This window comes from Rhea pennata, chromosome 4 (genome assembly GCF_028389875.1).
Source record: "Rhea pennata isolate bPtePen1 chromosome 4, bPtePen1.pri, whole genome shotgun sequence".
Classification (NCBI taxonomy): domain Eukaryota; kingdom Metazoa; phylum Chordata; class Aves; order Rheiformes; family Rheidae; genus Rhea; species Rhea pennata.
This window is the reverse complement of record NC_084666.1, coordinates 42,229,296-42,253,409: the sequence shown is the minus strand read 5'-3', so window position 1 is coordinate 42,253,409 and position 24,114 is coordinate 42,229,296. Positions and strand designations below refer to the sequence as shown.

The 24,114-nt window shown below is 40.6% G+C and overlaps 1 protein-coding gene across 1 annotated transcript in view; it reads left to right on the top strand.

The window, feature by feature from the left end:
- The first annotated feature begins 12,395 nt into the window (after positions 1–12,395).
- The window catches only part of TLL1 (tolloid like 1), a 135,148-nt gene continuing 123,429 nt past the window's right edge, over positions 12,396–24,114 (top strand). The window contains exons 1-2 of the mRNA XM_062574705.1: positions 12,396–12,441; positions 13,189–13,416. Coding sequence (XP_062430689.1) covers positions 13,260–13,416 — 157 coding nt within the window. The 5' untranslated portion in view covers positions 12,396–12,441; positions 13,189–13,259. The remainder of the gene's footprint in view (positions 12,442–13,188; positions 13,417–24,114) is intronic.

The window sequence follows — 24,114 nt, the reverse complement described above, 5'->3', positions numbered from 1 at the left end:
AAAATATAACTAACAATGAAATCTTTGCACTAGAGAATGAAGAGTTGTCATTTTCTCATGGGAAATGTGTGGTCTTGACAATGGGAAATATCAGTCTCTTCAAAATGGAGATTTAGGAATGTGACTGAGGGACAGGAGGCATCCAGTAGATTAAAAGAAGCTTTAGAAAATGGGAGATTGCAGTTGTGTGCTTGTCCAATGTTATCCGTAGCTCCATAATGCAAAGATCTAGGAGAATTTCAATTCTCAATTTTGAGAAGGTTAAGAGTAGGTTTCTCAACCTTAACTCTTGATGATATTTGAATATTTAGTTTTGAGTTCAAGTATGGCTTGGGTCCAACTCCATTGTAAGAGTGGAAGCTGGGAAGAGTGACTGGAAAACTAGCTTCTGAATTTAGTGTTTTTGCAATACAAACCTACAAATCGGAAGGAAATGGCATCCATTAAAGGCAAGTCATAATTATTTTGATGCAAAAGGCTGAATAAAAAGCCTTCCTTTAAGGCCCCTACTACTACTTTGGAACCCAATATATCACAAGATATTCAGGTGTCTTTTGAAGACCAAGAATGCTTCATATCCTTGAATTTTTCATCTGGAAAATAATAATGCTTTACTATAGTCAGATTATCAAGATCTTTCTACCAAAATAGTCAACTATTTTGACTAGCTGACAAATATTTTCATTTTTGAGACAATACTGATATTAGTCACATTTACCTTATTTTAGCACTAGGTAGTTGAGTGTTTGCTGTTAATAAATTGTTGATGTGAAGAGAGCTGACTTGTCCCTTTCACACTAAAATTGTGACCCTAAAAGTATATGTGTGTACATTACATCTAAATGCATACAACAACTTTGCATACAAATAGGAATATCAAGTTAAAAATAATCAAGAGAATTGAACCAAGAGAAGAAATACCCTTTTCTCTTCTCTTTGTGCATGTTTACGTTTTCAGGCAAAGCTTTTAATTCATGTACCTGTTTGGAACAAAAGTATTGTTCTAAACTCTATTGATTTTGCAAACCCGAGCATGATTACAATAGTAAAAGAGCTTAGCCTGCAATTTTCAAAGATGCAAGACAAATTTCTCACCCCATGTTTTCCTAAGACCATGAAGCGCACAAATATTATTTGCATAATAGATCATCATTCTTTGCAAAGGCATAGGCCTTGAATTTTGCATACACATAGCTGAGTAGAAAAGCTCACTGAAGCATAACCTGCAATTTCAGGTCTTCAATTTTTGTAGTCTGTAGAAGGCGGATGTTCTTGCCTTTCCTTCTCTTTGCAAGAGGTTATGCAAATGGTACGTTTTTGTGAAGCTGCAATGTAATTGGTGGATTCTAATACTGCTAGAGGCAGTGTATTAATATGCTTTTACAGTAGCTGTTCAGATACTTAATGTGGGGAAAGGGAAATCCCTAAAGGTATGTTTTGCCTGTGACCTGGAAATGGTCAGTGCTTCGCAAGAGCATGTGTGTGCTTGCCAGCTCCTGGGCTGGGATGCCCAGAGCCAGCGGGAGCAAAGGCCAGAGGGGCAGAGCTGGCTGCTGTTGACGGCCCTTGGCTCTCACTAGGGGTCGCAGGATGTCAAAAAATCAAAATCTGCTAGCAAGGGCAAGGATGCCAAACCTCTCTGCAAATGAGCTTCAATGGCATCACTTGTGAGCTGAGGTTAATCCTTGAGAAAACATGCAAATTGCAGGATATTAAGGCCATGTGCTGCCCTCTGTCTTGGGGGCCCTGGGTTCTTGTGGAAACAAGATTTGTTCAGAATACAGGGCTTCAGTCCGGGAAGAAGACAACACCTAATTATTATCAAATATACTGTGGTAGGTATGCCCCTAGAAAGGCCTAATGCTGGTACAAGTAGGATTATTTTTGTTGCTGAATTTAATCTCGGAATTAACTGATGATTTGGCCAGATGCTATTTTTTGTATCGTGCTCATTAAATTCTCACTGCTGGAGGTGAATACATTTGCTTCATAAATGTGAGTCTCTACAGAGCAGTCACTCCTGGAGCTGCTACTGGTGTGTCAGCACTGCTCTAGCAAATTATCTGATTAATGTAATTATCCCTACACTATCTGAAGGACTACATTAACAATTCTTCTTGTGAAAGTTCTGCTATTAAAATATAATCACTGGTTAGGTTTCAAGAGAGCTTTCCCATTTAGCTCGCTGCTCCTTTTAAATGAAACTTCATGTAGGTTCCCATGCCTTTATTATCTCAAACAAACAAATATCCTTGGTAAGGATGATGGTAAGGATAGAAATTATAAAAAGCAATGCAACAAGCTATAATGAAACAAAATCCAAATTTATTAATAGAGACCATTGGCAAATGGTCCAAAGCAAAGGGGATTTAGAGCAGAGAAGGGAAATCATCACAAGTATCTCAAGCAGCCTTATTCTGAGTTAACTGAAATATGCAAATATCTAGTACTGTATTCAGTAAGTATAGTTTGGCATTTGGCATCAATTGAAATAATCATTTCTTATAAAGATTAGAATAAAATTGAGTGGATAGTGTCAATTACTATGGAGAGGTAAGCAAAAAACATTTTTCAGCATATTCACATAAATATGTATTTATACATCTATGTATAGAAAGAAAAAATAGGCTCAGGAAGGAGAAAGAGCAGCAGAAGAGCTTTTCACAGATTGAAGACAACTTGAACGACTCATTTAGAAGACTTGAGCCATCAAGTCAGTACAGTTAACTCTTGAAATCAAGATTTGATTGTTTTCACTGTTAGTAAATATTTGGCGCAACCTCTGTAAAATCTTTGTTACAGATTTTCTTCTTTAGTACAAAGATTTTGATGAGATGTCTTGTTCTATTTACCTGCAATGTTTGTCCTGCAAGCTGCTACTGGCAATTCGTATCACTTACTGTTGAAAAACAGTATCCACACAGATACGGAATTGGTTTATGATAGACTAAGGGGATTTTTTTTTAAGTTGTTGGAAGGTACAGGAAATTTTAACAAATAAAATATGTACATGGTCGTGTATTTTTTTTAAGAAAATCCTCTTAATTGTTGTGATCGTTCTACATAATACCAAACACAAGTAGCAATGCGTGCCCTGATTCTTATATTCCAAACCCACAGGTAGTGAGACACTCACGTGTGCAATGCTGTTTTAAATCTATACTCGTAAGGCAAAGGCTTCAGCTCCTATTCCAACAAAGATGGCCCTGCCTGAGAACAGTAAACCAAAAGCTAGATGCCTGGAGCATGCATACTAAATCTGACTTCAGATTTGCTGTATGTGCAGAGCAAATCTATGCTGCCTTCACAGTGAGACCAGACCCTCTTTCATACAGAAGTGCTCATGTATCACCGATGTCTGGGACATCTCACCTTTACCTTTACTCTATGGATATGTTTTCAGTTTGTCTTCCTTCCTTCGATGGAAGTTTTATGTAAAATAGTTGTTCCGTACTTTGGTTGAATTTTGGAAGAGTTTTGATCTCAGGCTTTGGTTTGCATCATTTATACTGTGTATATGCATGTGCATACACACGTGGTTGGCAGGAATCCTCTGCAGTCAGTCGTCACTGTCTCCTGTATTGCAATTTGTATAGCTTTGTAAGGTTGTTAAAAATGGGCTAAGTTCTGTACCTGTTCCGAAGGAAAACTCCACGAGGTATGAAAATGGCTGCAAATTAAGCTCAGATTGTGTTGCGTATGTATATATGTCTAATTATTACTGTAAAATATGTATTATTTGCTTCAAATATTGATTGGTGGTTGCACAAAATTATCCCTTGGTGAGTGAAAGCGCGTTCATCTTTGAGCTGCACTACAATGCCTGAATCCTCCAGAGGTTATTAATTATTCCTGTATGGTGTATCGGTATCTTTTAAAAGAAGCTTATGCTGCACAGCCTAGAGAGAAGGTCTATTGTAGTAAAGGAGGATTAATAAGAATAGCACAAATAATTTAACTGCATTCAAATTATCCATCTCTTTCCAAAATTCTCTGCCATGTAAAGGATCTAAGTATATATTACTGCAAATAACATGAAGTTAATCACTATAGCACAATATTGTGGTCACAGTGCCTGTGTCGTGGCTTGTTACTGCTTTCTGTAAGACAATTGCCATTCTTCTGGGAGTTGGTGATACCTTATTTTTGGCGATTTGGAGTCAAGAAAATTCATTGTGTCTACTTAGAAAACCCAACCGCAGCACAGTTCTATTTACTTTGATCCTTACCTCCATTCCTCGAGTATTACATGTTGTCTGCTGTAACCTCCAAAGAGGTTAGTTATGCTAAACTATGAGATAAACCAAAATAGAATTTTTTTTCACCAAAGCAGCACACTACTCAAAACAGTAAATCCTGTTCTGCAAGGTGCTGAGCTGCTTCATCTTCTGTGAATGAATGGAAGATCAAAATGCTCAGCGTTCACTTCAGATCAGGCTCATTAAAGGCTTGCTCCTGTCAAAAATCACTCACTGATTTCCAGCTATGTGACAGTACGTTGAATACCAGGGGGTAGGATTAACCCTGTATATCTACTAGTCAGTTTAATAACAATGTTTGTTTATAGATGGTGAACAGACTTTGAATCATTTTCCATAGGTATTCTCAAAAGCATGCTTTTTCATCAAAGCAGTAAACTACTTTTTGCTGCCTGCTAGAATTTTGCCTCAATTCATTAAAAAAACAAAAAAACAAATTTGGTAATGTGAAAGGTATTTTACCTCTTAGTTTTACTCTTTGTAAATAAAGGTTGCAGAGGTGTCTTAGATCAAAAAAGATCTGGAATTAATAATGGTTCAAACAATCACAAGTCTCAGTGCGGCTAGTGTTGCACTCATTTGAAGAAAATATTTGGAGCTTTGTATTTTGTGGTTAATACAGCCTGCATTAAGCATATGCTTTTAATAATTTATAGATAGAAATTACAACAAATGTGAGACTGGCTTTCTTGATGTTACTAAGATTTCAGTGACTACTTTGGATTATTTTTAATACTTGTTTGAAGGTAACCATGCATACATGCCTGCACAAATTAAATGCCAATTAAATGTTCATTCAGTTCAAGTTTAATAAAAAAGACTGGCACTCATTAGTCCCAGTAATAGCATTTTTAGAATAAGGAAGTGATTATTAATAACTGAGGTAGAAATATTATTTAAAACATATTACAGAACTTAAAATATCTAGCAATAAAAATATTTTTAAAGAATCACAGTAAGGTTTATAAGGGGACAAGATCAGTATTATTAGTTTGTTATGCTACATATATTACCATGCACTGTTCACCAGCTACCAATGTCTACAATGATCACTGATAAGTGATCTTGTTTTGGCCCTGCGCAAGTTGAATGCAAGTTCTCTGTAGACTTCGACAGGGAGCAATTTCTTAATGTTGAGAATTGAACCCTGAATGCTTTACCAACCTGTAAAAAATAAACTACACATTTCAAAGCAAACAATTGTTCACCTGTTAGATAATAAGTAAACCAAACTAAAAATGGCAAATGTTCAGATATCAGTTTTTCATCTAGCAGTCTGTACTTCTGTTCTACTACACTCTAAGAAGAAATACAATCTAAGCCATGCTAAGCTCAGAGCTCACAGACATTGTTTTTTAATTAAGAGGAGGGCAGGATGCCTCCTCATACTTGGAATGCAGCTGGCTACAGACAAGTGAATATTTAATATGACCTCATATACTGAACCTTCTAACTTTGAACATTGCTTTAACAATTAAGCTCTTCTGGCCCTCTGTTTAAATAGCTGTCCACAGCTACTGCAAATTGATTTATTGCCTGTTGAGGATTGGGATGCTGAGCAAACACAGAGCAGTTCCTAATTTAAGTATTGCTCCACTGTTTTTGTTGTTGCTTACTCGTTTTAGTGTTTATCCTCAGTGTAGTTTTATGCTGCTCTTCTACAATTCTGAAAGTGTTAAAAATAGAGGAGAACTTATTTAATTATATAAATGGAACCTGGTAGGGTATCTATTAATAAGATTCTCTGACACTGTCCATTGTAAGATACTGTTTGAAGTTACTTATATACCTTTGCCTAATTGTAAGCATTTGGTATGAATTTTTCCATGATGTGTAGCTACTAATTTTTAGGGGTTTTTTTTGTTGTTCTTTAACACGTATTTTAGAACATTAGATTAAATTTTCCAGGTACTTGAAAACGAAACTAGAAAGACATGGATTTGCACTTAATTAAAATTATAGCACTGGTGTTTTGGAGGGGCTTTGGTGTGCTCAGTCTGTAGAAAACGAGTGGAAAAGGAAGGATGTTGGCCTTTATGTCCTTTTTTCCCTTTAAAGATACTATGAACTTGAACATCACCACAATGAACTTTGGAAAAGTGTAATATAAACATAATATAAAAATTATGCAGTTTTAGCAGCAACCTTACCTGAGTATCTCATCGGCAGCAACATTTTATGTAATCCACTTTGAGCTGTACCTTGCTCGGATCTGGGACTTCACTGAGGAGAAGCGATACTTTTATGTGCTCGATGTACCTTATAGTATCTACTTGAATAGATAGGCGAGAATAACTGATTTTGCAGGATGGTGAAGTTGGCACAGAGCTTCTGAAAAAGCAAGGTGGGTAGTGACTAGCAGAAATCAGCAGCAAGATTCGTGGGTGTGTTCTGGGAAAACAAAAAGGTCAAATAAGGAAATTGAGCCTGAGAAGTAACAGTGAAAGGAAAGAAATGGAGAGTCACAAAGATGTGTAGGCGTGTAGACGTGGCACCCACTGCCAGGGTGGAGCTGTAAGGGCAAATGGCTCAGATCATTCCGTAACTGGGAAATACGGTCAAGGAGTAAGATCAACCTTGGGGTGTGCACCTGAAGTAAAGACTAGAGGTGGAAGTCTAACAAAGTTAAATCAAATGAGAAGGCTTAAGAAAAGGATTAGGTTGATGGAGTGAAAACAAAGCAAAAAAAAAAAAAAAAAAAAAAGTACAGCTGATGGTAGATCTGGGAGTGCCTGAGTGAAGTGTCTCAGAATGAGACTAAGGAAGAGTCCAGCTGGCATGGCTGGAATGAGGACAAGGCTCTGACCCTAGCTTTAACTAGACAACAACAACAAAAAAAAAAAAAAAACTAGGTTGAACAGCTGAGAGTGAAGAGAAAGGTTAGAAATAACAGGCAAAGATAAGGCAAAATAAGGACATGGAATACAAGCAGATGGGACTATGCTATTAAAAAATACCCTCTTCTGCAGGTTGGAGAGGGACTCAAGATTCACTGTCCCTCTTCTGTCAGCTATATGTATCCCGTGATGAAAAGGCGTGGACCTTTTCAACTGCTGGTCCAAATACAGGGCTACCTACTATTGCAAACAGTTGTGCTGTTAGTTTAAGATCAGACAGTGCATGGAGGAGCAGAAGATTTATACTATGTGTGAATTATGTGGGTGTCATTAATGATGGTGGCTGTTGTTGGCAGAAGTCCAGTCATATTTATTCTAGAAATTGAAAGGAGTGTTGAAGAAAAGGAAACACAGAAAGAGAAATGGAGATTTAATTTTTCAGAGCTGAAGACTTGAAGATTTGAGTCTTTCCCCTTGCCTGTGCCACAGAGATCCTTTATAAAGCTATTTCAGGCTTTTATATTATACTTCTTCCTACTTATTTGCTTCTCATATTGAGGTGTCTGTAAACTTTGGCATTTGATTAGAAGTCATACTGGATACTCAGTGAGCAGAATTACTGCAGCTGAAACCAGTCCAAACCAGGCCTTGAAGAATTAATGTCTTCAATAATGCCAAGTCACAGAATGGTTGAGGTTGCACAAGACCTCTGGAGATCATCTAGTCCAACTCTCCTGCTCAAGCAGGGTCACCTACAGCATGTTGCACAGGACTGCATCCAGGTGGGTTTTGAATATCTGAGGAAGGAGACTCTATAACCTCTCTGGGCAACCTGTTCCAGTGCGCTGTCACTCTCACAGGGAAGAAGTTCTTCCTCATGTTCAGACGGAACTTGCTGTGGTTTAGCTTGTGCCTGTTGCCTCTTGTCCTGTTGCCGGGCTCCACTGAGAAGAGTCTGGCCCCATTCTTTTTATGCACAGGTCCTCACAGGTCTACAGTGTATCAAATCAGGCAATCTAGAATAGTTTCCCCAGTGTAATATTCATATCCTCTCACTGTATCTCCTCACCTTAGGGGTGTATTATGAAACTAAACTAATTAATATTTTTGAAGCACATGAATGCTGTAGCAACAAGTTCTAGTAAAAAAAATGAGGAAATCAACTCTATCTAGAGTTGAATCAGAATGATTTGTGTGTATCAGAATAAGTGTATAACAAAGTATGACCACACTTTCAAAAAATAGAAGGGTTTATTGTTAATTAAGCACAGAAATGTGTATGAAAAACAAATTAGCATGTGAACATACAATGAATAACTGTTTCATAAAATACTGGGTAGATATGGGGAAGAATGGAGAAGCTTAAGGTGAGCTCATTGCTTTTAAGGTGATTGCTTGACTTTAAATCTCAGGTTTCATTTATATTGTTTGCTCAGTATATAACTAAGATTGCCTATATGCCTGTTTGACTATTATGCTGTATTAAAAGCACAGTAATTATGTCTATTACTGTAGACTTTGCCACAATGTAGTTTCAGTACCTCCCTAATGAATAACAATGTGGGGAATCAAGGACTCCTTAAATATACTTTTATTTGCTTCAGTGCTTTACAAGGAATGAGACTTTCAGCTTAAAGTAGGAAGGCAACCAACTTCCACTGAACTTCACTGTTAACCTCTTGAAAAACCCCCCCAGTCCCTGTCCCAAAGAGCTTGTCGTCATGGTCTTGGGCCTTCAAAGCCTTAGCTTTCGCTAAGCATTCACTTAACTTGATGTTTATGAATAAGCCCATTGTGTCCACCCACCTAAAATTCCACACAAGATTGAGGCCTAAGCAGGAGACAGCCAAAGAACGAGGAGGAGGTGTGAGCAGTGATGTTTCAGATGCATTTTTTTTTAGTTCTGTGATTATCTGTCTTGCATACTTTTATTTTTTTAAAATATTTTTTTTTTGGGGGGGTGAGGGAAGCAGAAAGGCCTCCAGCTTTCTGGTTAAAAATAATACCACTACTGCTTGCTTTTATACGTAACTGCATTTTCCTTTATTTGTGTCCCCCTACTATACTTCAAAATGAGGAAACTTAAAGGAAAGGGGAAAACGCTTGGAGTTTGTTGCTGTTATGTTCCTTTGGTTGGTTTCCTTCCAGCTTAAGCAGTCTGTCTTTCTGGCTATGTGTGGGTTTCTTTGGAAACGGCTGTAGGATGGATTCTTGATTGACTGTGTTGTCAGATGGATTATCAGAGTAGTGAGCTTTTTTGGAATGGTAGACAGGAATATGGTAAGAATTTTTTTAAAAAATGTTTTAAAATTTTGTAGCATGGAAGAAGCTAGATTGAATATTTAAAAGGTTACTTGGGAAAAGTTTATGGGGGGGAATCCATCTCAACCAATTTATTTAGCTACCAGGAAGAAAAAATCTATTTATGAGGAAAGGTTTTTACTAATGTGACTGATGGGAATATTAGTATGTAAGCAATGCAGAACAGTTTCTGCAGATCTGCAATACTTATTCTAAGCAGCAATTTTAATATGCAGCTGCTGTGGATTACAAGCAGAAAACAGTTTTTACCCTGACCTATACACACATTTACTTGTTGCAGCACTTATGTGCACGGACTTATGCATCATTCCCATCTAGTGTTTTTGAGTGTTTCCTGTGTGAGTCAGGGCTCTGCAAGGCCAGCTGTCCTCAAGCCTGCTAGCAGTTGGTACTGCTCTGATGGTGATGCTGAGGTCGGGGGCAGATTGCTGGCTGGAGGCTAAGGGTGACGTCAGCACGTACCTTGCCGGGAGAGTTAATCTCCTGCAGGAGCGGGAGAGAGACTGTCTAATAATCGTCTCACTGGAGAGACTGGTGTGTTTAGGGTCACACATTGTGCATTCTTCTGTGGCTGTAATGCAATCAGCAAAGTCAGTACTACTTATTGACAGACATGTATTTTTGTTAGGTTCTTTTTTGTGTCCAGGTGCATAGCTGCAGGAAAGAAAATTAACTTTTAAAAGGTGTATGTGAAATATCTATATAAAACAAGGTTGAAGGAACAGAGTAACAAAATTTGTTCTGCTTGATGACCATCTTAGGGGGTTAATTTACATTAAATACCTAATTTGTAGACCTTGCAAATAAGCTATATCTCTGATTGAATCAAAGCAGCTTCTTCAGCAAAAGGTGCTGATTAATGCACACAGCCCGTCACGCTGTACGCGTAAAGGCAGTCATTTCAGCCCTGCCCCTGCTCTGATGGTCGGACAGGAAGGGTCTCTGGTAACTTCCTTGGTGTTGCTTCCAAGTGGCTAAGGTTGTTTGTCACGGAAATCACATTATGGAGAAGAGGAAAGGAAAAGGCTAAAAGTTTCTCAGGCTCTTCCGTGGTCTGTTACGTGGTGTGCTTTGCAGGCCTTGTCATGCTCAGCAAACTGAACTGCTGCAATAGAGAACTGCTATTGCTGAAGGCTGCTGCTATGCTTCTAGTGTCAGCTGCTCTTGTTTTGAGTTTCCACTTTTGGAGCAACAGGATGGAGCTGGGGGTGATGTGGATGCAACTTGGACACCAAATGGAAGGAGGCACAACATGGGTGCTTCTAAAGCACTGGCCTCACTTGAAGCTAGACTGTATAATATGCTCTGTTATTAACCAGCTATTAATTCATCTTAACCCACCTTTCCAGTTTTAATAGTATGAAATGCTGGGAGTACTTATCCGTGGTTGGTATTGCTATCACCAACCATTCATTTTAAGGAAGATGCAGGTGGAAAGATCGACTTTAGGGAAGCAGAGTGCTGGATGCGATGGTGTACTTGTCTCCCCTCCCCCCCCCCCTTTTTTTTTTTTTTTTTTTTTTGAAAAAGAAAGGGCAGCTCAGACCTCCTCTACAGCGGTAACAACAAGCCGTGCCGCACCGTGCGCCCCCGCGGCCGGGCACCTGGGGCGGCCCGCGGACGGGAGGGGAGGGGAGGGGGGGGCGGGCGTGGGGGCGGCGCGCTTCTGGCCGGCCGCGGGCGCGGAGCCGCGCCGGCTCTCGCCGCGCTCTTGGCACACCCGGGGGAAGGGACTAGCTCCGGATTTCCACCCCGGCGACGAGGTGGGGGGGGGGTGGGGGGGGCGGGAAGGCGACCGGGAAGTGCTGCGGAAGGAGGGCATCTGCGAGGGCTCGGATGTGAAGGAAAGGCGCAGCCGCCTCTTCGCAGTGCTCCTCTCAAAAGTTTGTGTTAAATGTGACACCCCAGCGAAATGGGAGCAGCAGAAACTCCCAGCTACCCACCCCTCGTCTCTTCCCCCCCCCCCCCCCCCCGCCCCGTGGCCCTTTTCCATGGAAACTTGGAGGAGGAGTAGAGTTTGCTACGGGAAAGTCTCACCTTGGTCTCAAACAGTCTCAGGCGTTCCTGCAGGATCGGAACTGCCCGTCTCGGGGGAGGACGCAGGGAAGGAGGGAGCGAGATCTTCCGCTACCTATATATTTTTGTTTTCGCTTGATCTTATTTTTATTCCAGCAGCGCGTGTCTCCACCCCTCTCCCCTCCTTCTGCTGCCCCCTCCCCCCCTCTCCCCAGGTTGATCGCCTGAAATGAGGCTTTGCGCGCTGATCCCTTCTCGGGCTTTAAAACAAAACCCGGCGGCGCGCGGCGCGCAGCGGCTCCGGGCGCCGCGGCGCTGAGGCGGGACGCTGCGAAGTGGGATACCGCGGAGCGGGGCGGCGGCTCCCGCGGGAGCGGCGCTGGGAACACAAACCTCCACCGCTTTCCTGGGGATCCACGTGAGAACAGGAAAGCCCGACCGCAAGATTTCAGCGCTGCTGCTGCTGCCTGCTGCAATTTTACTTTTCGTTTGCCTTGATTTTTTGTTGTTGTTGTTTGTTCTTGCTTTCATTTTGGAACCGGTTCCCGGCTCCTTGGCGGAACTTCTGGAGAGCTATGGACCTTTTATATCGCCTTCCTCTGTTTTAAACAAACTATGGACGCTTAAACTTTTCTCTTTCCCCTCCCCCTCGCTCCTTAACCCCCACCCGTCAGCTCATGGGGCTAACTCTGCAAAGCAGCCGCAGCAGAGGGAGAAACACACAGCCACTGATTTATTTCCCCGTCTCCTCAATTGCAGTTAATTCTCCTCGTCCTTCTCCTCAGCACCCGTTCTCTCGAGCTCCTTGGCTGCCGAGAGTTGATCTGTGCGTTGTTCTATGTGAGCTCGATTCTTTTGTTGTTGTTGTTTAAATGCCGTGCACCGCTTATATAGAGAGAAAGCTATATGGAGATAGAGGCATATAGTGGATGCGCGTGTGTTTCCATAAGACTATCAAGGGAGCAGATCAGAAGCAGCCCGGATCCTGACCCTGACTGTATGAATAAGTAAGCAGGATGCTGACGACTGTGTGTTAGTTGCCTGTAAGGTTTTCGTAAGTTAAAGGGGGTTGGGGGGTGGTGGTGGGGGGACAGACCAGAGCCAGAGCTTAGAGTAAGTGTTTCTGCGGGAGGGGTGGGGGGAGGAAGGGAGTCCGACACTTTCTCTCCGCTCCCTCCAGCATAGCTGCTGCCTCCCATCATCAGGGCTCCGCGGTTTGCTCTAGTGCGAACTGCCCCCGCGCCCTCCCCGCTGCCTTTCTTTCTTTTTTCCCTTCCTTCCTTCTTTTTCCCCCCTCTCCCCGCGGTAGTTTGCTGATGTGCAGCCCGGATCCACCTTCCGGCAGCGGGACCGGGGGCGGCGGCGGGCGGGAGGCGGGCGCGGAGCGGAGCGCGGCCGGGGCCGGGCGCGGAGGAGCGGGGCGCGGGCAGCGGCCGCCGCCTCCGCGGGAAGTGTGGCTGGGCTTTGACAGAGGCGAGGGGACGCCCTGACAGACAGGATCTCCCGGCCTGAGCCCACCCCCGCGCCCACCCACATACACCCGGCAACTTCTCCCCTGCGATGTGGCGGGGGTGGGGGCGAGGAGGGGCAGCGGCAGTCATTCTCCTTTCTCTATGTTGCACCCGTCTGACTGGGGCTACCTAGAGAGCACAGTCTCTCAGAGGAGCCTCTAGGTGGAGAAGGAAAAAAAAAACAAAACAAAAACAAAAAACCAAAACCTGTGGTTCCTCCATCCCTTACCCTCCTTTTTCAAGTCGGCGTGGACAGCTGAATCGTCCTCCTAATTCATCTGCACCCCTTCCGCCACCTCTCTGCCCGAGGGAGGATGAAAATGCTTTGCTGGAGGATGGCACTGTGGCTGGCCGGGTGGACTTTCTGTGGGAAGCCTTCCTCCTGCTCTGGCCTCGATTACGACTACACTTACGATTTCACTGAGGAGGATAAAGCTGAGGCGATAGATTATAAGGATCCTTGTAAAGCCGGTAAGTGACTTCCAGCCTCGTACAGCCCCCCTCCCCGACGGTGACTTTGTCTCGGCGTTAATTCGCGGTGGGTGCCGGAGGGCAGACCGGGGCTCACCTGCTCCCCGGGGGCGCCGCAGCCCGGCCACCTGGGCCGAGGTGCCCGGGACCTGCTTTCCGGGGACTTCCCGGGCTTTTCCAGCCAGGCGAGGAAGGGATCCTTTCCCCCCACCCCTTCCCACCCCTGATGCGGCTGATGCCTGGAGGGGCTCGCTGCCGGCCGGGGGCGGGCAGAGCCGGCCGGGCTCCGCGGCTGCCGGCCGAGCAGGATGCACCAACTTGCCGGGGACTCGCAAGTTTCCGCGGGCACCTCGGTACGGCTCGGAGGTTTCCCGGCCCCGCGTCCCCCCCACCCTCTCCTCCTCCTCCTCCTCCGGCAGCGCCGGGCCGGGCCCCGCGGGCGGCGCCGGGGCCGTTCGGCTCCTCCCCGGGCTCTGCCCGCCCGCGGCCTCCCCGTCCCTCCCCGCCTGCCTCCGCCGCAGCCAACCTGCGGCGGCTCCCCGCGGCCTCCCGGCCCCGCGGCACCCCCGTTGCCCGCGGGGTTTTCCGCCGTGCGAACTGGTGCTCATCGCGGCTGGGTCTCCTGGCCGCGGTGGTGGTTTCCGCCGCTTTGTGCCCGAGCAGCCCCGTCCCAAATCGTACAGGAAGGGTGAAGTTAGCCCCTAGTCACGTTGCAGAGCAAGCGAGTGCCCTTCACTACAACGCTGACTTAGGACTTCAGCCTCCTGCACACCGGGTACGGTGGCTGTCCGCTAAAGTTCACGGCAGTCGGTTCTCGCTGGCTTCAGAGGAACCAGATTCACTGATACTTCAGTAAACAAGTGCATCCTGCTCTTACATACATACATACATACATACATACATATATATATATATTTAAAATGTGTAATGAGCAACAGTGGTGGTGGTCCATTCTCAAGAGCTGTAGTGTTAAATAAGTGCTTAAGTTTTCCAGCAGCCTCCTTTGCATTAATTAGTTATCTTATGTTCTGAAAACTAGTTCAGCCAAAGGTTGTGTTCACTATGTCTGTGTGGTTTTGTTTAATTTATTGGGGAGAATGTGGTGAACATACATGCCAAATATGCAGACACTATGTTTTTTTTAATCACAGAAATATTTTGCTCCTAAGTGTGAATTGCTAGGTCTTACTTGCTTATGACTGAAGAATGCCCAAGTTCAAAATGAGCAGAAGCAACTGCAAACAATTTGTTTTGTTGTTGTTGTTTTTTTCCCCCAACTAGCACTCACAAATGTGCATTAAGTAACTTGCCATAATTAACTTCAGTGCTTCTTTCTGGTCCATAATTTAGGAATATTCACATATATCATTTTATTTAATGAGTAATATGTGTATGTATTTGCTGTGGAATTTTTTAAGTACTACTTTTTCCCAATGGAAGTAACTAAAAAATTACAGTTCATGACAGTAAGTGTTTTAAGATTATGTATGAAAGAAGGATGACTAAGATTGGAATATGGTTAGCATTTGGCAATTCCTTGCCATCATTTGACTTTGCTTGGAGAAAGGAGATATCCTTTTGGCTCATTTAAATCTTTTACAAAATATTAGCCATAAAGTTCTTGCTACAGCTTTGTGAGATGCTTAGATACTACTGTGATGGGATGGCATGGATAGTTAGTTGTGTGTCGTTCCCAATAGTAATCCCTTCCAGGCTTTTCTGTTTGCTGAGGAGCACATTCATTAATTTTAGTGTACTGTAGCTCTTCAGAAATGAGACTGCATGTTATGTTTCACTGCAAACTGGGTATGTATTGTTTACTGAGCACTTCTAATCAAAATTAGAAAGCTTTAATACATCAATGAAGCTGATCCTCCAACAATATTTCCCAATTATTTTTTCCTTCCTTGAAGGCTACATTAGTCTTGACCTGGAAAGTATATTGAGTAACTGCAATTCCCATCAAAGCTGATGGGTGCTCAGTCTCAGGATCATAGCCCAGCTGTGCGTTGTTGTTGGGTCAGGTCTTACCATCTGGTGTGGGTACGGGACTCCTGTGAGGAATTTTGCTGGTATCTGTCCTTAGGATGACTTTGACAGTGAGGCCCTAAAGCAGGACAGAGTCAAACTTCATACTTAAACATGTGAGTTGTTCACCCTTAAATTTGCATGGTAGTGTGTGTAAATTAATAAGATAAAATAAGATAATCCTTCCAAGATTGTATTCACTCTATGCAAAACTTGTCTCTTAGCTATAATTATCACCTGCTTTTGCTGCATCTCCAGGGCCTACAGTTGAGGTAGTAAAAGAGCTTTTTGTAGCTATGCAGGCTGATAACAATTAGGATTCAGATGCAGGTGAATTTCTGCAACTTGGCAGAATAGGGGAACACCCAAAGTCAATTATTGCTTTACATAGTAACATACTTCAAAAACTTCAGAACTGCATGGCCGACTTTATAGACCTGCTAGGGTAATTTAACCTATTGTAATCTGTAAGCATTTTAAATGTTTTGAAAGCAATCACAACTAAGGTTCCCCAAATACGCTGATGCAAGATGGATTTACATGTATTTTAAAAAAGTTATTTGCATTCTGCTTTTCTCTAGTTGTTAGTGCTTGCTGCTTAGTTTTTTATTCCATTGGCCACATGAGAAAATGTTCTGGTACCATAAAGCAGGCCTCAGATCTATGATCACATACAGTTCTATAAAGATAACTCTTTATAGTCATAGTTTTGTTGAATCAATCTGCAGTCTCCACCTCCTTTGGTAAGTCCCTTTTCCCTCTTTTCCCTCTGCCTTTTAGAAGAGCTGGATAAATTTACCGAAACAAAGAGAAATGCTCTGTAAGACATTATTTTTATCACATGTATTTTAACATTCACGTACAAATTACAGCTTAAAAGATGACATTAAGGAAGGGATACTTTTAGCTAGTGTGCTTAGAATCGTCATGTTTCTTTGGCTTATAAAATTTCTGAAAATAGTGTGGTGCAAAATGCTATGGAGGCAGAAAAGCACCTTTTCCTATGTGATACAATACAATGTTTCTCTCTGAAAATAGAAATCTAGAGATAATAGTCTGATAGATGCACAGTAGAGCTATGGATAGTTTCTGGAACGGGAGTCTCTGGTTACACCTAAAACTGTAGCTGTTTTATGCAACAAACCAAAGTTTAGTCTTAAAGGCAGGCATCTTTAGAGCCTGGTAGCAAGGGGACTCAGTGGAAGGAGAGCCTGGGGAAACGCTGTTGTGACCATGCTCGGGAGAAGAGAGCTAGTAAGGAAGCTATCAACATTGCACGGATTAAGTTGATGAGCTGTGTGGTTTCCTGTGTACTTGTCTGCAGACCTTTAACCTGTGTATGAATTTTTGGTCATGCCACTTCTCTTTCTAACAAGTATCCTGGCATGCCGTAACAGCGGGATGTGATGCAACGCAGTTTCTGTGCTTCTGATGTCTCAGATATTTCCTTGTGTCTCTCCGCAGGATATTGCCCTCAGTGTTTAGCATTGTGGAGTTCAAGTGTAAGGCATTCTTAGTTCATCTTGCAAGATCTAATTTGCTGGAAGATGTGAAACGGGGAATATCATATTCATTTCAGCTGCCAAACTGCTGGCTATGCTGACATTAGTCTTTTACTACTTTCTTGGAGGCATTTCACATCCTAAAAATGATTAAATGTTTGGAGAATAGACTTAAATTTGAATTGCTTGATCTATTGTTTTTCACTGTTGTGGGTCGTGGTCTTTGGACCAGAAATTCTGTTTTACACTGGGGAAACTTTTCCTGAGGAGAGCTTCACTGATATGTATGTTTTCAGAGTAGTTAGAATTTGGAAATTTTTAATGCAAACATTTAGTTGGGATTTTTTTTTCAAATTATGCATGAACTGCTTGCCTTGGAATAGCAGCTCTTCATTTTGTTTTTTTTTCAGAAAGTTAGAAATAAATGTCAAAAGAGTAGCAATAAAGGTATACAGTTATCTTTACAGGTTGATAACTTGGCAGTTGGTTAGCTTGCTGTTCCTTGGCTACGAACAAAATCTGTGTACGTGTGCCTATTTGAGAATAAGCGAGCAGTGTGAGCAGTAATATCTTCCTCGTTGCTTCTGTTTCTCACTCTTGTGAGAATCTAAGCAACTCATTTGATTTTGCTCCTTTTTAAAAATTTTTATACTTTTATACGTCTTAATACTAAGTATTAGTTCTTACCTCATGCAGGTGAGTAACCTAGTTATGCTTGGTATTTGTAAAGTATCTGAACAGGAAAAAGCTGAAGGTAAATGTTAAATATAATTATTCTATAGTGTCATCTGTAACCGCAATCTAACTTTTGTTCATTAATGTTGTAAAAACATGCTCGTATACTTTCAGGATTCTTTTTAGTTTGTATTTTGGTGTACGTGTATTTTCAGCTATAAGAATGTCAATACACAGTCTGGTAATACGAAAGTTCTTAAAACTTCTCATTATACATTTGAATCTGTTGCACAGCTTATGCAGTTGAGATCTTTTCCTGTTTTATTTCAGTTGTGCAGTGCATTCTGAAAGGCAGTGTGCAGTTTACTATTATTATAGAGGATGTACTGTTAATATCACTTGCTAGATTGACCAAGTTGTGACTATTCATGTAGTAAATGGATGCAGTATAGGCAGCTGACACAGAAACAGGCTTTCTGAAATGGTCTGTCCCAAGCAGCATCTATCCTCCTGTGGATAAACTTCTAGAGTGAATTAGTCTACTGAAAAATATATTTTTAAAATCATATTTCATTTTAGAATTCTCAGCCATTATTTTAAGTGTTACGTGATGCCCTTTAATGTGGTATCTCAACTTTTAAAACAGATTGGTGTGAACATAAAGTTTTTTTCCTCGTCAGTTCTTTGCTGAAAAGATTATTTCAGTAGTGAAACTGTGGGAAAACTATACTGAAGAAACATATTTGACATTCTAACTTTGTGAATACCCTTCTGTACAAAAGGCTCGTTTTCATGTCTAGATCTCTTTCCATAGGGATCTGTTTCTGAATATATTTCTGGTGTGTCAAACAAGAGTGACCTGCAAGGAGCAGTATTACATCACGGCAAAACAAGCCTAATTGACAAATCTAATTGAGCTTGGAATCAGGTCCTCAGGCAAGCTAGGAAACATGCGCCACACCTGGATGTCTGCCTTATGTCATTCTTACTGCCCCTCTGGAAAACAAGGCTGATAGGCTTATGACATAATTCCTTTCCTTGTTTTTTGGAGAGAAAGGGCCATGTCTATGGTGCGGGATATTGACAGAAGGACTGTAAAATGGAAGAGCCAACTACTGGCTTTCACAGGCACAGGGGATATTGTGGAGGAAAACAGATTTTTTTTTCTCCTTTCTGGATGCATTGTAGTACGCTAAATTTTATAACAGTGAACAAGCTAAACATGGGGAGAAATCGCTATTCTTTGTTTATAGAACATATGTTTATTCTTAAACTGAAATAGGTTTTCATAGCTTAGCTTTAGGCTTATGAAAAATAGGTTTACAGAATGTTGAAAATGTTATGGTTATACAGCATTTTTCTTTTTAACATATCTGAAGGGAAGATAATTCTAAGACTATTCCAGAGCTAAGTTTTGGGATTTCAAAGTCTTCAGTAGCATAGGGAGCATTTCATAATATTTTTCTGACCTTTCTCAGCCTCCTTGTAGTCTGTCTAGTCTACTTTGTTCTGGTTGTTTTAGAATGAACTCCATTCCCTCCATTCGTGATCATAAACAACCTCTCTTCACCTACTACATCCATGCAAAGCTGTAACAACTGAAAGTGTGAGTGGGGAAGTCTTGGGCACTTTTAGCGCTCTCTTAGGATAATATTTTTTCTTTGCTAAAGAAAGCAGATGATAACAGTTAATCTTTTAATGTATGTTTATTTTCCATGTCTGGTACTCATGTTTCTTTCCCTATCATCTCTTCACGTGCATCATTGTTCCTATGAAAATCTTCCTTATTCTTCTCCACTGAATGGGCTTTCAGCTTTCCTTTGTGCTGTCTGTCTGGTCACTTTGTCCTCTTCTGTTTGCAAGCAAGAGAAGAATATATCAGGTTGGCAATTCTCTCCAAGTATAACTTCTAGCTCCTCATTAGGCTTCCAGTAGAATTATTCTCTACTGGAAGAAGTTATGCTGTCTCATATACCTTGTTTCTGTTTGCTAGTTCTGAAGTAAAGAAAAGGGATAGCTTTGCCCCACAGCTGGAAATGAGGAGGAGTGGGCTGTACGTGACCAGCAAGTCTCAGGGGCATAGCATCTATGTGCTTAGTGGACTACTCGTGATCAAATAAACAGTGCATGGCAAACCCTGAAGTATCTAACTATAAATATTTGTATGAACCATATATATGAGCCTTCTGTTGCCTTTGGACGCATGTCCCTAAATATCAAGATCTGAAGTGGAAACTGTCCTTGCTGAGCAATTGAAATAACAGTACTAGAAGTATTTGTAATATAAAGCTCGTATAAATAATAATAGACTGGAACAGGTTGGGATGGGGAATGTAAATGCTGAGGCTGAGCCAGGGACATGTGGAGAGTTTCTGCGTGCAGCTCTGAGCAGGTGTGCAACACAAATGAGTGGCTGCTCTTGCAGACTGCTGCAGAGGCAGTTCCTATTCATACAGATAATCTCATATTGTTTTATTGGGATTTCTGCCCAAGTAATGGCCTGCAAATGCAAATTTTGAGCAACAATAAATCTGTGAGTATCAGGTGCTTAAGAATACTTGAGCACAATCGGAGAGCTCTTACAGAGCAATAATACTCTAAAACGTAGATTTGTGGATTTTTCCTTTAATATTTAAAAACAGTGACTGTCAAGACCTAAACAACAAAAAAATCAATTTTATTCTAAAATAGCTCCTAATTTTCTTTTCTTGAGGTATGTGAAATATGATGCATAAGGGGATATGAAGTGTGCCTTTAACCAACTTCTTTGCTATAAATACTTTATGGAAATAAAATCTGTTAACAAAATGACCAATAACTGACAATAAATTGATTTTTGAAATTTTATTGGTATTGATGAATTGCAGAACAATTTTATTTCATGCAATTCCTGGCCTGAGGGGTCCTTTCAGTCATTTAAAACGTATGAATGTTCTTATCAACATTTCCTGTTATTTGAAACACTTGGAATTTAAGCATAATTATAATTTTTTTGTTCAAGTTACAGGGGAGTTTTAATTTTAAAGTAGCCATAAATCATGCTTAAAATGTTGATGCTATCCAGCAGAATAAAGTTCAGCTCTGCTCTGACTGTCACTGTCAGACTAAAGGTACATTTCATCAGGATTCTCATCAAGATTGACAAAGTATTAGATTTTTAATATTACAGTAAGGAATGACGAATATTGAAACTCTAATCAGCAAATAGTCATCAAAATCGGGATATCAATGTCAAGACACAAACACAAAGGAAATGAATATTTTTTTAAACTTATTTTCAGTGCAACTGAATCTAGATTTAAAAAATAGCTGTCTTGCTACCTAGATGAATTTCAGCCTTTTTCCTACAAAAGTTAAAAGGCAGAGATTCCTGTGCTTGAAAGGTGCTAGTATCTCTCCAGCCACATTGTGCTCCTTAGATATTGAAAAATATATTATGTAGCTTAAATATCTTGGAAGAAATTATGTACATCAGCTGAGAGTAATGTATTTAAGGAGCTGTACGTATGGATTACTTTATTCTGATGCTAGCAGCGATAGTTAAACATCTCCCTAGTAACACCTCTAACTATTACCAAACAAAAATGAGCACACTTTTTTTGGTGTCTAACATTTTAATAGATGTTAGGTGCACTCTTGCAGTCATGGGAATCTTGTCCAACTGCAGGTTTTAAATTTTACCACTTCCCCTAATAAAGAAGGAGGAATTCTCAACAGGACACAACAATGCTAGAAACAGTGGCCAAGACGAAGAGTTTCCAGATGATATGCTCAGATAAGAGGAAAGCCATTTCAGATGGTCCTTACATAATATCCAGATTTATTTAAGCAGTTTAACTTACACAGCCAATTATATTTACTTTCATGAAGAGTAGTTTTAGAACAACTCTGCGGGTGTGAGAACATGATGATGAACTGCCCAATTTCTCCATCTGGTAAAATGTCTTTATATTTATAACAAATTTGCATACCTCTTTTTGTTTTTTTTTTTACTTGTACTCACCGAATAGACTTTTTCCCTCTTACTCAACATTTCTCCTGTTATTGTACTCTTACCTTTTTTTTTTTTTTCTGTAGGAGGCTTAAGCTTAATTACTTGACAACTATTTCCATACTTATAATTGACTATGTACATCTCTTGAAAAGGTGTATATACATATAGATATACATAATTTATAAATTATTTTATGTCCAGGCAATCTGCTCAGCCCTTTTCTGACTAAAAGCTTTGTGTGTTTCAGTCCAGAACTACCAGCATTACAAAGACATATTACTCATGTTTTTGCGATTATCTTTTTTATACCAAGATCTTTAATCTGTCCATCTACCCTATCTTGTCGTCATAAAAGCTGCTTCTTTCTCTAAGCACGCAGCTATAAAAGAATGGATTCAGAATAAATTCTAGAACCCTTATTTGGTTGTTATTGATGTGACCTGATGACATTGAGTTTTGAATACCAATATAATCTCTCATGCTGTAAAAGGAATTTATATAAAACATTCTCCCCCTGCCCTTAGACCAAAAAAAGCCTAAACCCATGAATAAGTAATGAAGCACATTCATACTGATGTGTGTTTTATTCCACAAAGGTTCACTGAAATAATTAAGGTTACTGGAAAATTATTTGATGGAAAAGGATTTTAAAAAATCCACCTTTGAAAATAGACGAAGAGAAAGGACATGATAAACACATACAATATATGGAATTATAGCAGAAGCAAAAATATTACTTCATCTTATTATCTTAGACTTTTGTTAACTTGCAAAGTGATGATTTCAGAACCGAGACAGAGATGTGTATTTTCCTACACAACTTCTAGATTGAAAGTCTGCTATAGGATGTTACTGAGGCAGTGTTAAGATAGAGGATTTGACATTTAGATAGCAAGAATATCCAGAGCTCTTATAATTACCTGTGATAGCATTTTCAAGTGGAACTCAAGCTTCAGAGTTTAAGCCAGTCTTTAGTAGCTAGAAACCAGGATGAGCCCTAATATGTGGCAAGATTATCCTCAGGTACCTACTGCAGATTCTTGCTTCTTTCTTTGAAGCAGCTGGTAGTGACTGCTGTCAGAGGCAGGACCTTGGATATGCTCCAGGGTTGTAGTCCCTTTGTTCCTCGGCCTTTCCCAAATGCTATTTCAGAAACTCATGTCTTGTTGCATGCCCAAAAGATAAATGCAATTTGGCTATTTTGGGAAGTGCATGAAATTCAAAGCCCACTGTGACATACATGCATCAAACAACTGTATTTCATGAAAATGAATGTATGCAAGCATGTACCCTCCCCCCCACCCCCACATTTACCTAATGTATATAGATTCATATGGGTCCAATGGAGCACTTACGTGCTTATCTTTAAACACATGTGTAAGGTCAGTAATATACATACTTCCTAAGTAAGCATTACTGAAACACAGATGTATGTTGAAGTAACTGTATAGGATCTTTAAAGATGCATATCCTGATTTTGTGGGTGTGTTTTTTTGTTTGCACTGGGAAACACGATGTTTATCTGTGTTAAGCCTAATCTAAAGTCTACTGAACACAGTAGGAATGTTTCCAGTTACTTTAGAGATAATATTTATAGGTAAATAAGTAATAAGGTGAAGAGTTGACTAATTTACTCCCATATATTTCATTTATGCTGTACTTACGTTCATGTGTTTACATGTTTTTCAGGCACAATAATGAAGGCAGTTGGATTTTTGCCCCAGTATTTCTATAGCTGTCATCACTATCACAGTAGTATCACGAAATCTTACATTCAGTGACCTTGTGATTGCAGGTTCTTTCTTGCTGGACTGGGATGTGAAAAAAAAATCCAGCAGCTTGCAAGAGCATCTGATTCTTTTTTTTCCTCCTTCTCCTCCCTCATAAGAAGCCTCAGGATAAAGCAGGGTTTAGATAACTGCAGTCATTTCTCAGTCTTCAGAGATAGATTTCTTCTTGTCATAGTTGACTACTTTATTAATAGTTCAGTGTGATGAATGACTAAAGACACTAATGAATATGATGGTTGCAATTGCATGTGGAGTTCCTTACCTGTGTAATTCCAGGAAGTGAAAAGTCAAAAATAATAAGCCATTTGTGACAAAATATTGCAGCTATATGGTACTAGTGTCAATATAGTTTTAATGTTATCAGCTAAATCATGCACCATGACAAGTATTGAAGCTCTCTTTACTAATTTATATGGCCCCCAAATTAAAATATTTCCTGATTCAGTGTAAGGAAAGGTGATTTTGTAAAACCAGGGGAAGGAATTTGGAGGAATAGCTATATTAATATATTTCCATTATTTAATAACTTGAAGAAATAGTTAAATTGTTTAAAAATAGAGAGCAGAAAGTGTATTTTTTTTCCTAAAACTAGTTTGTCTTGAGTGCAAAGACTCTAGATTGTAGTATAGGCTTGAGTATCTTTATGGGATAGTCTAACTCAATGCAAAACCTACATTTAACCATATAGTGGGCTGCTTTTGTTTCTCAG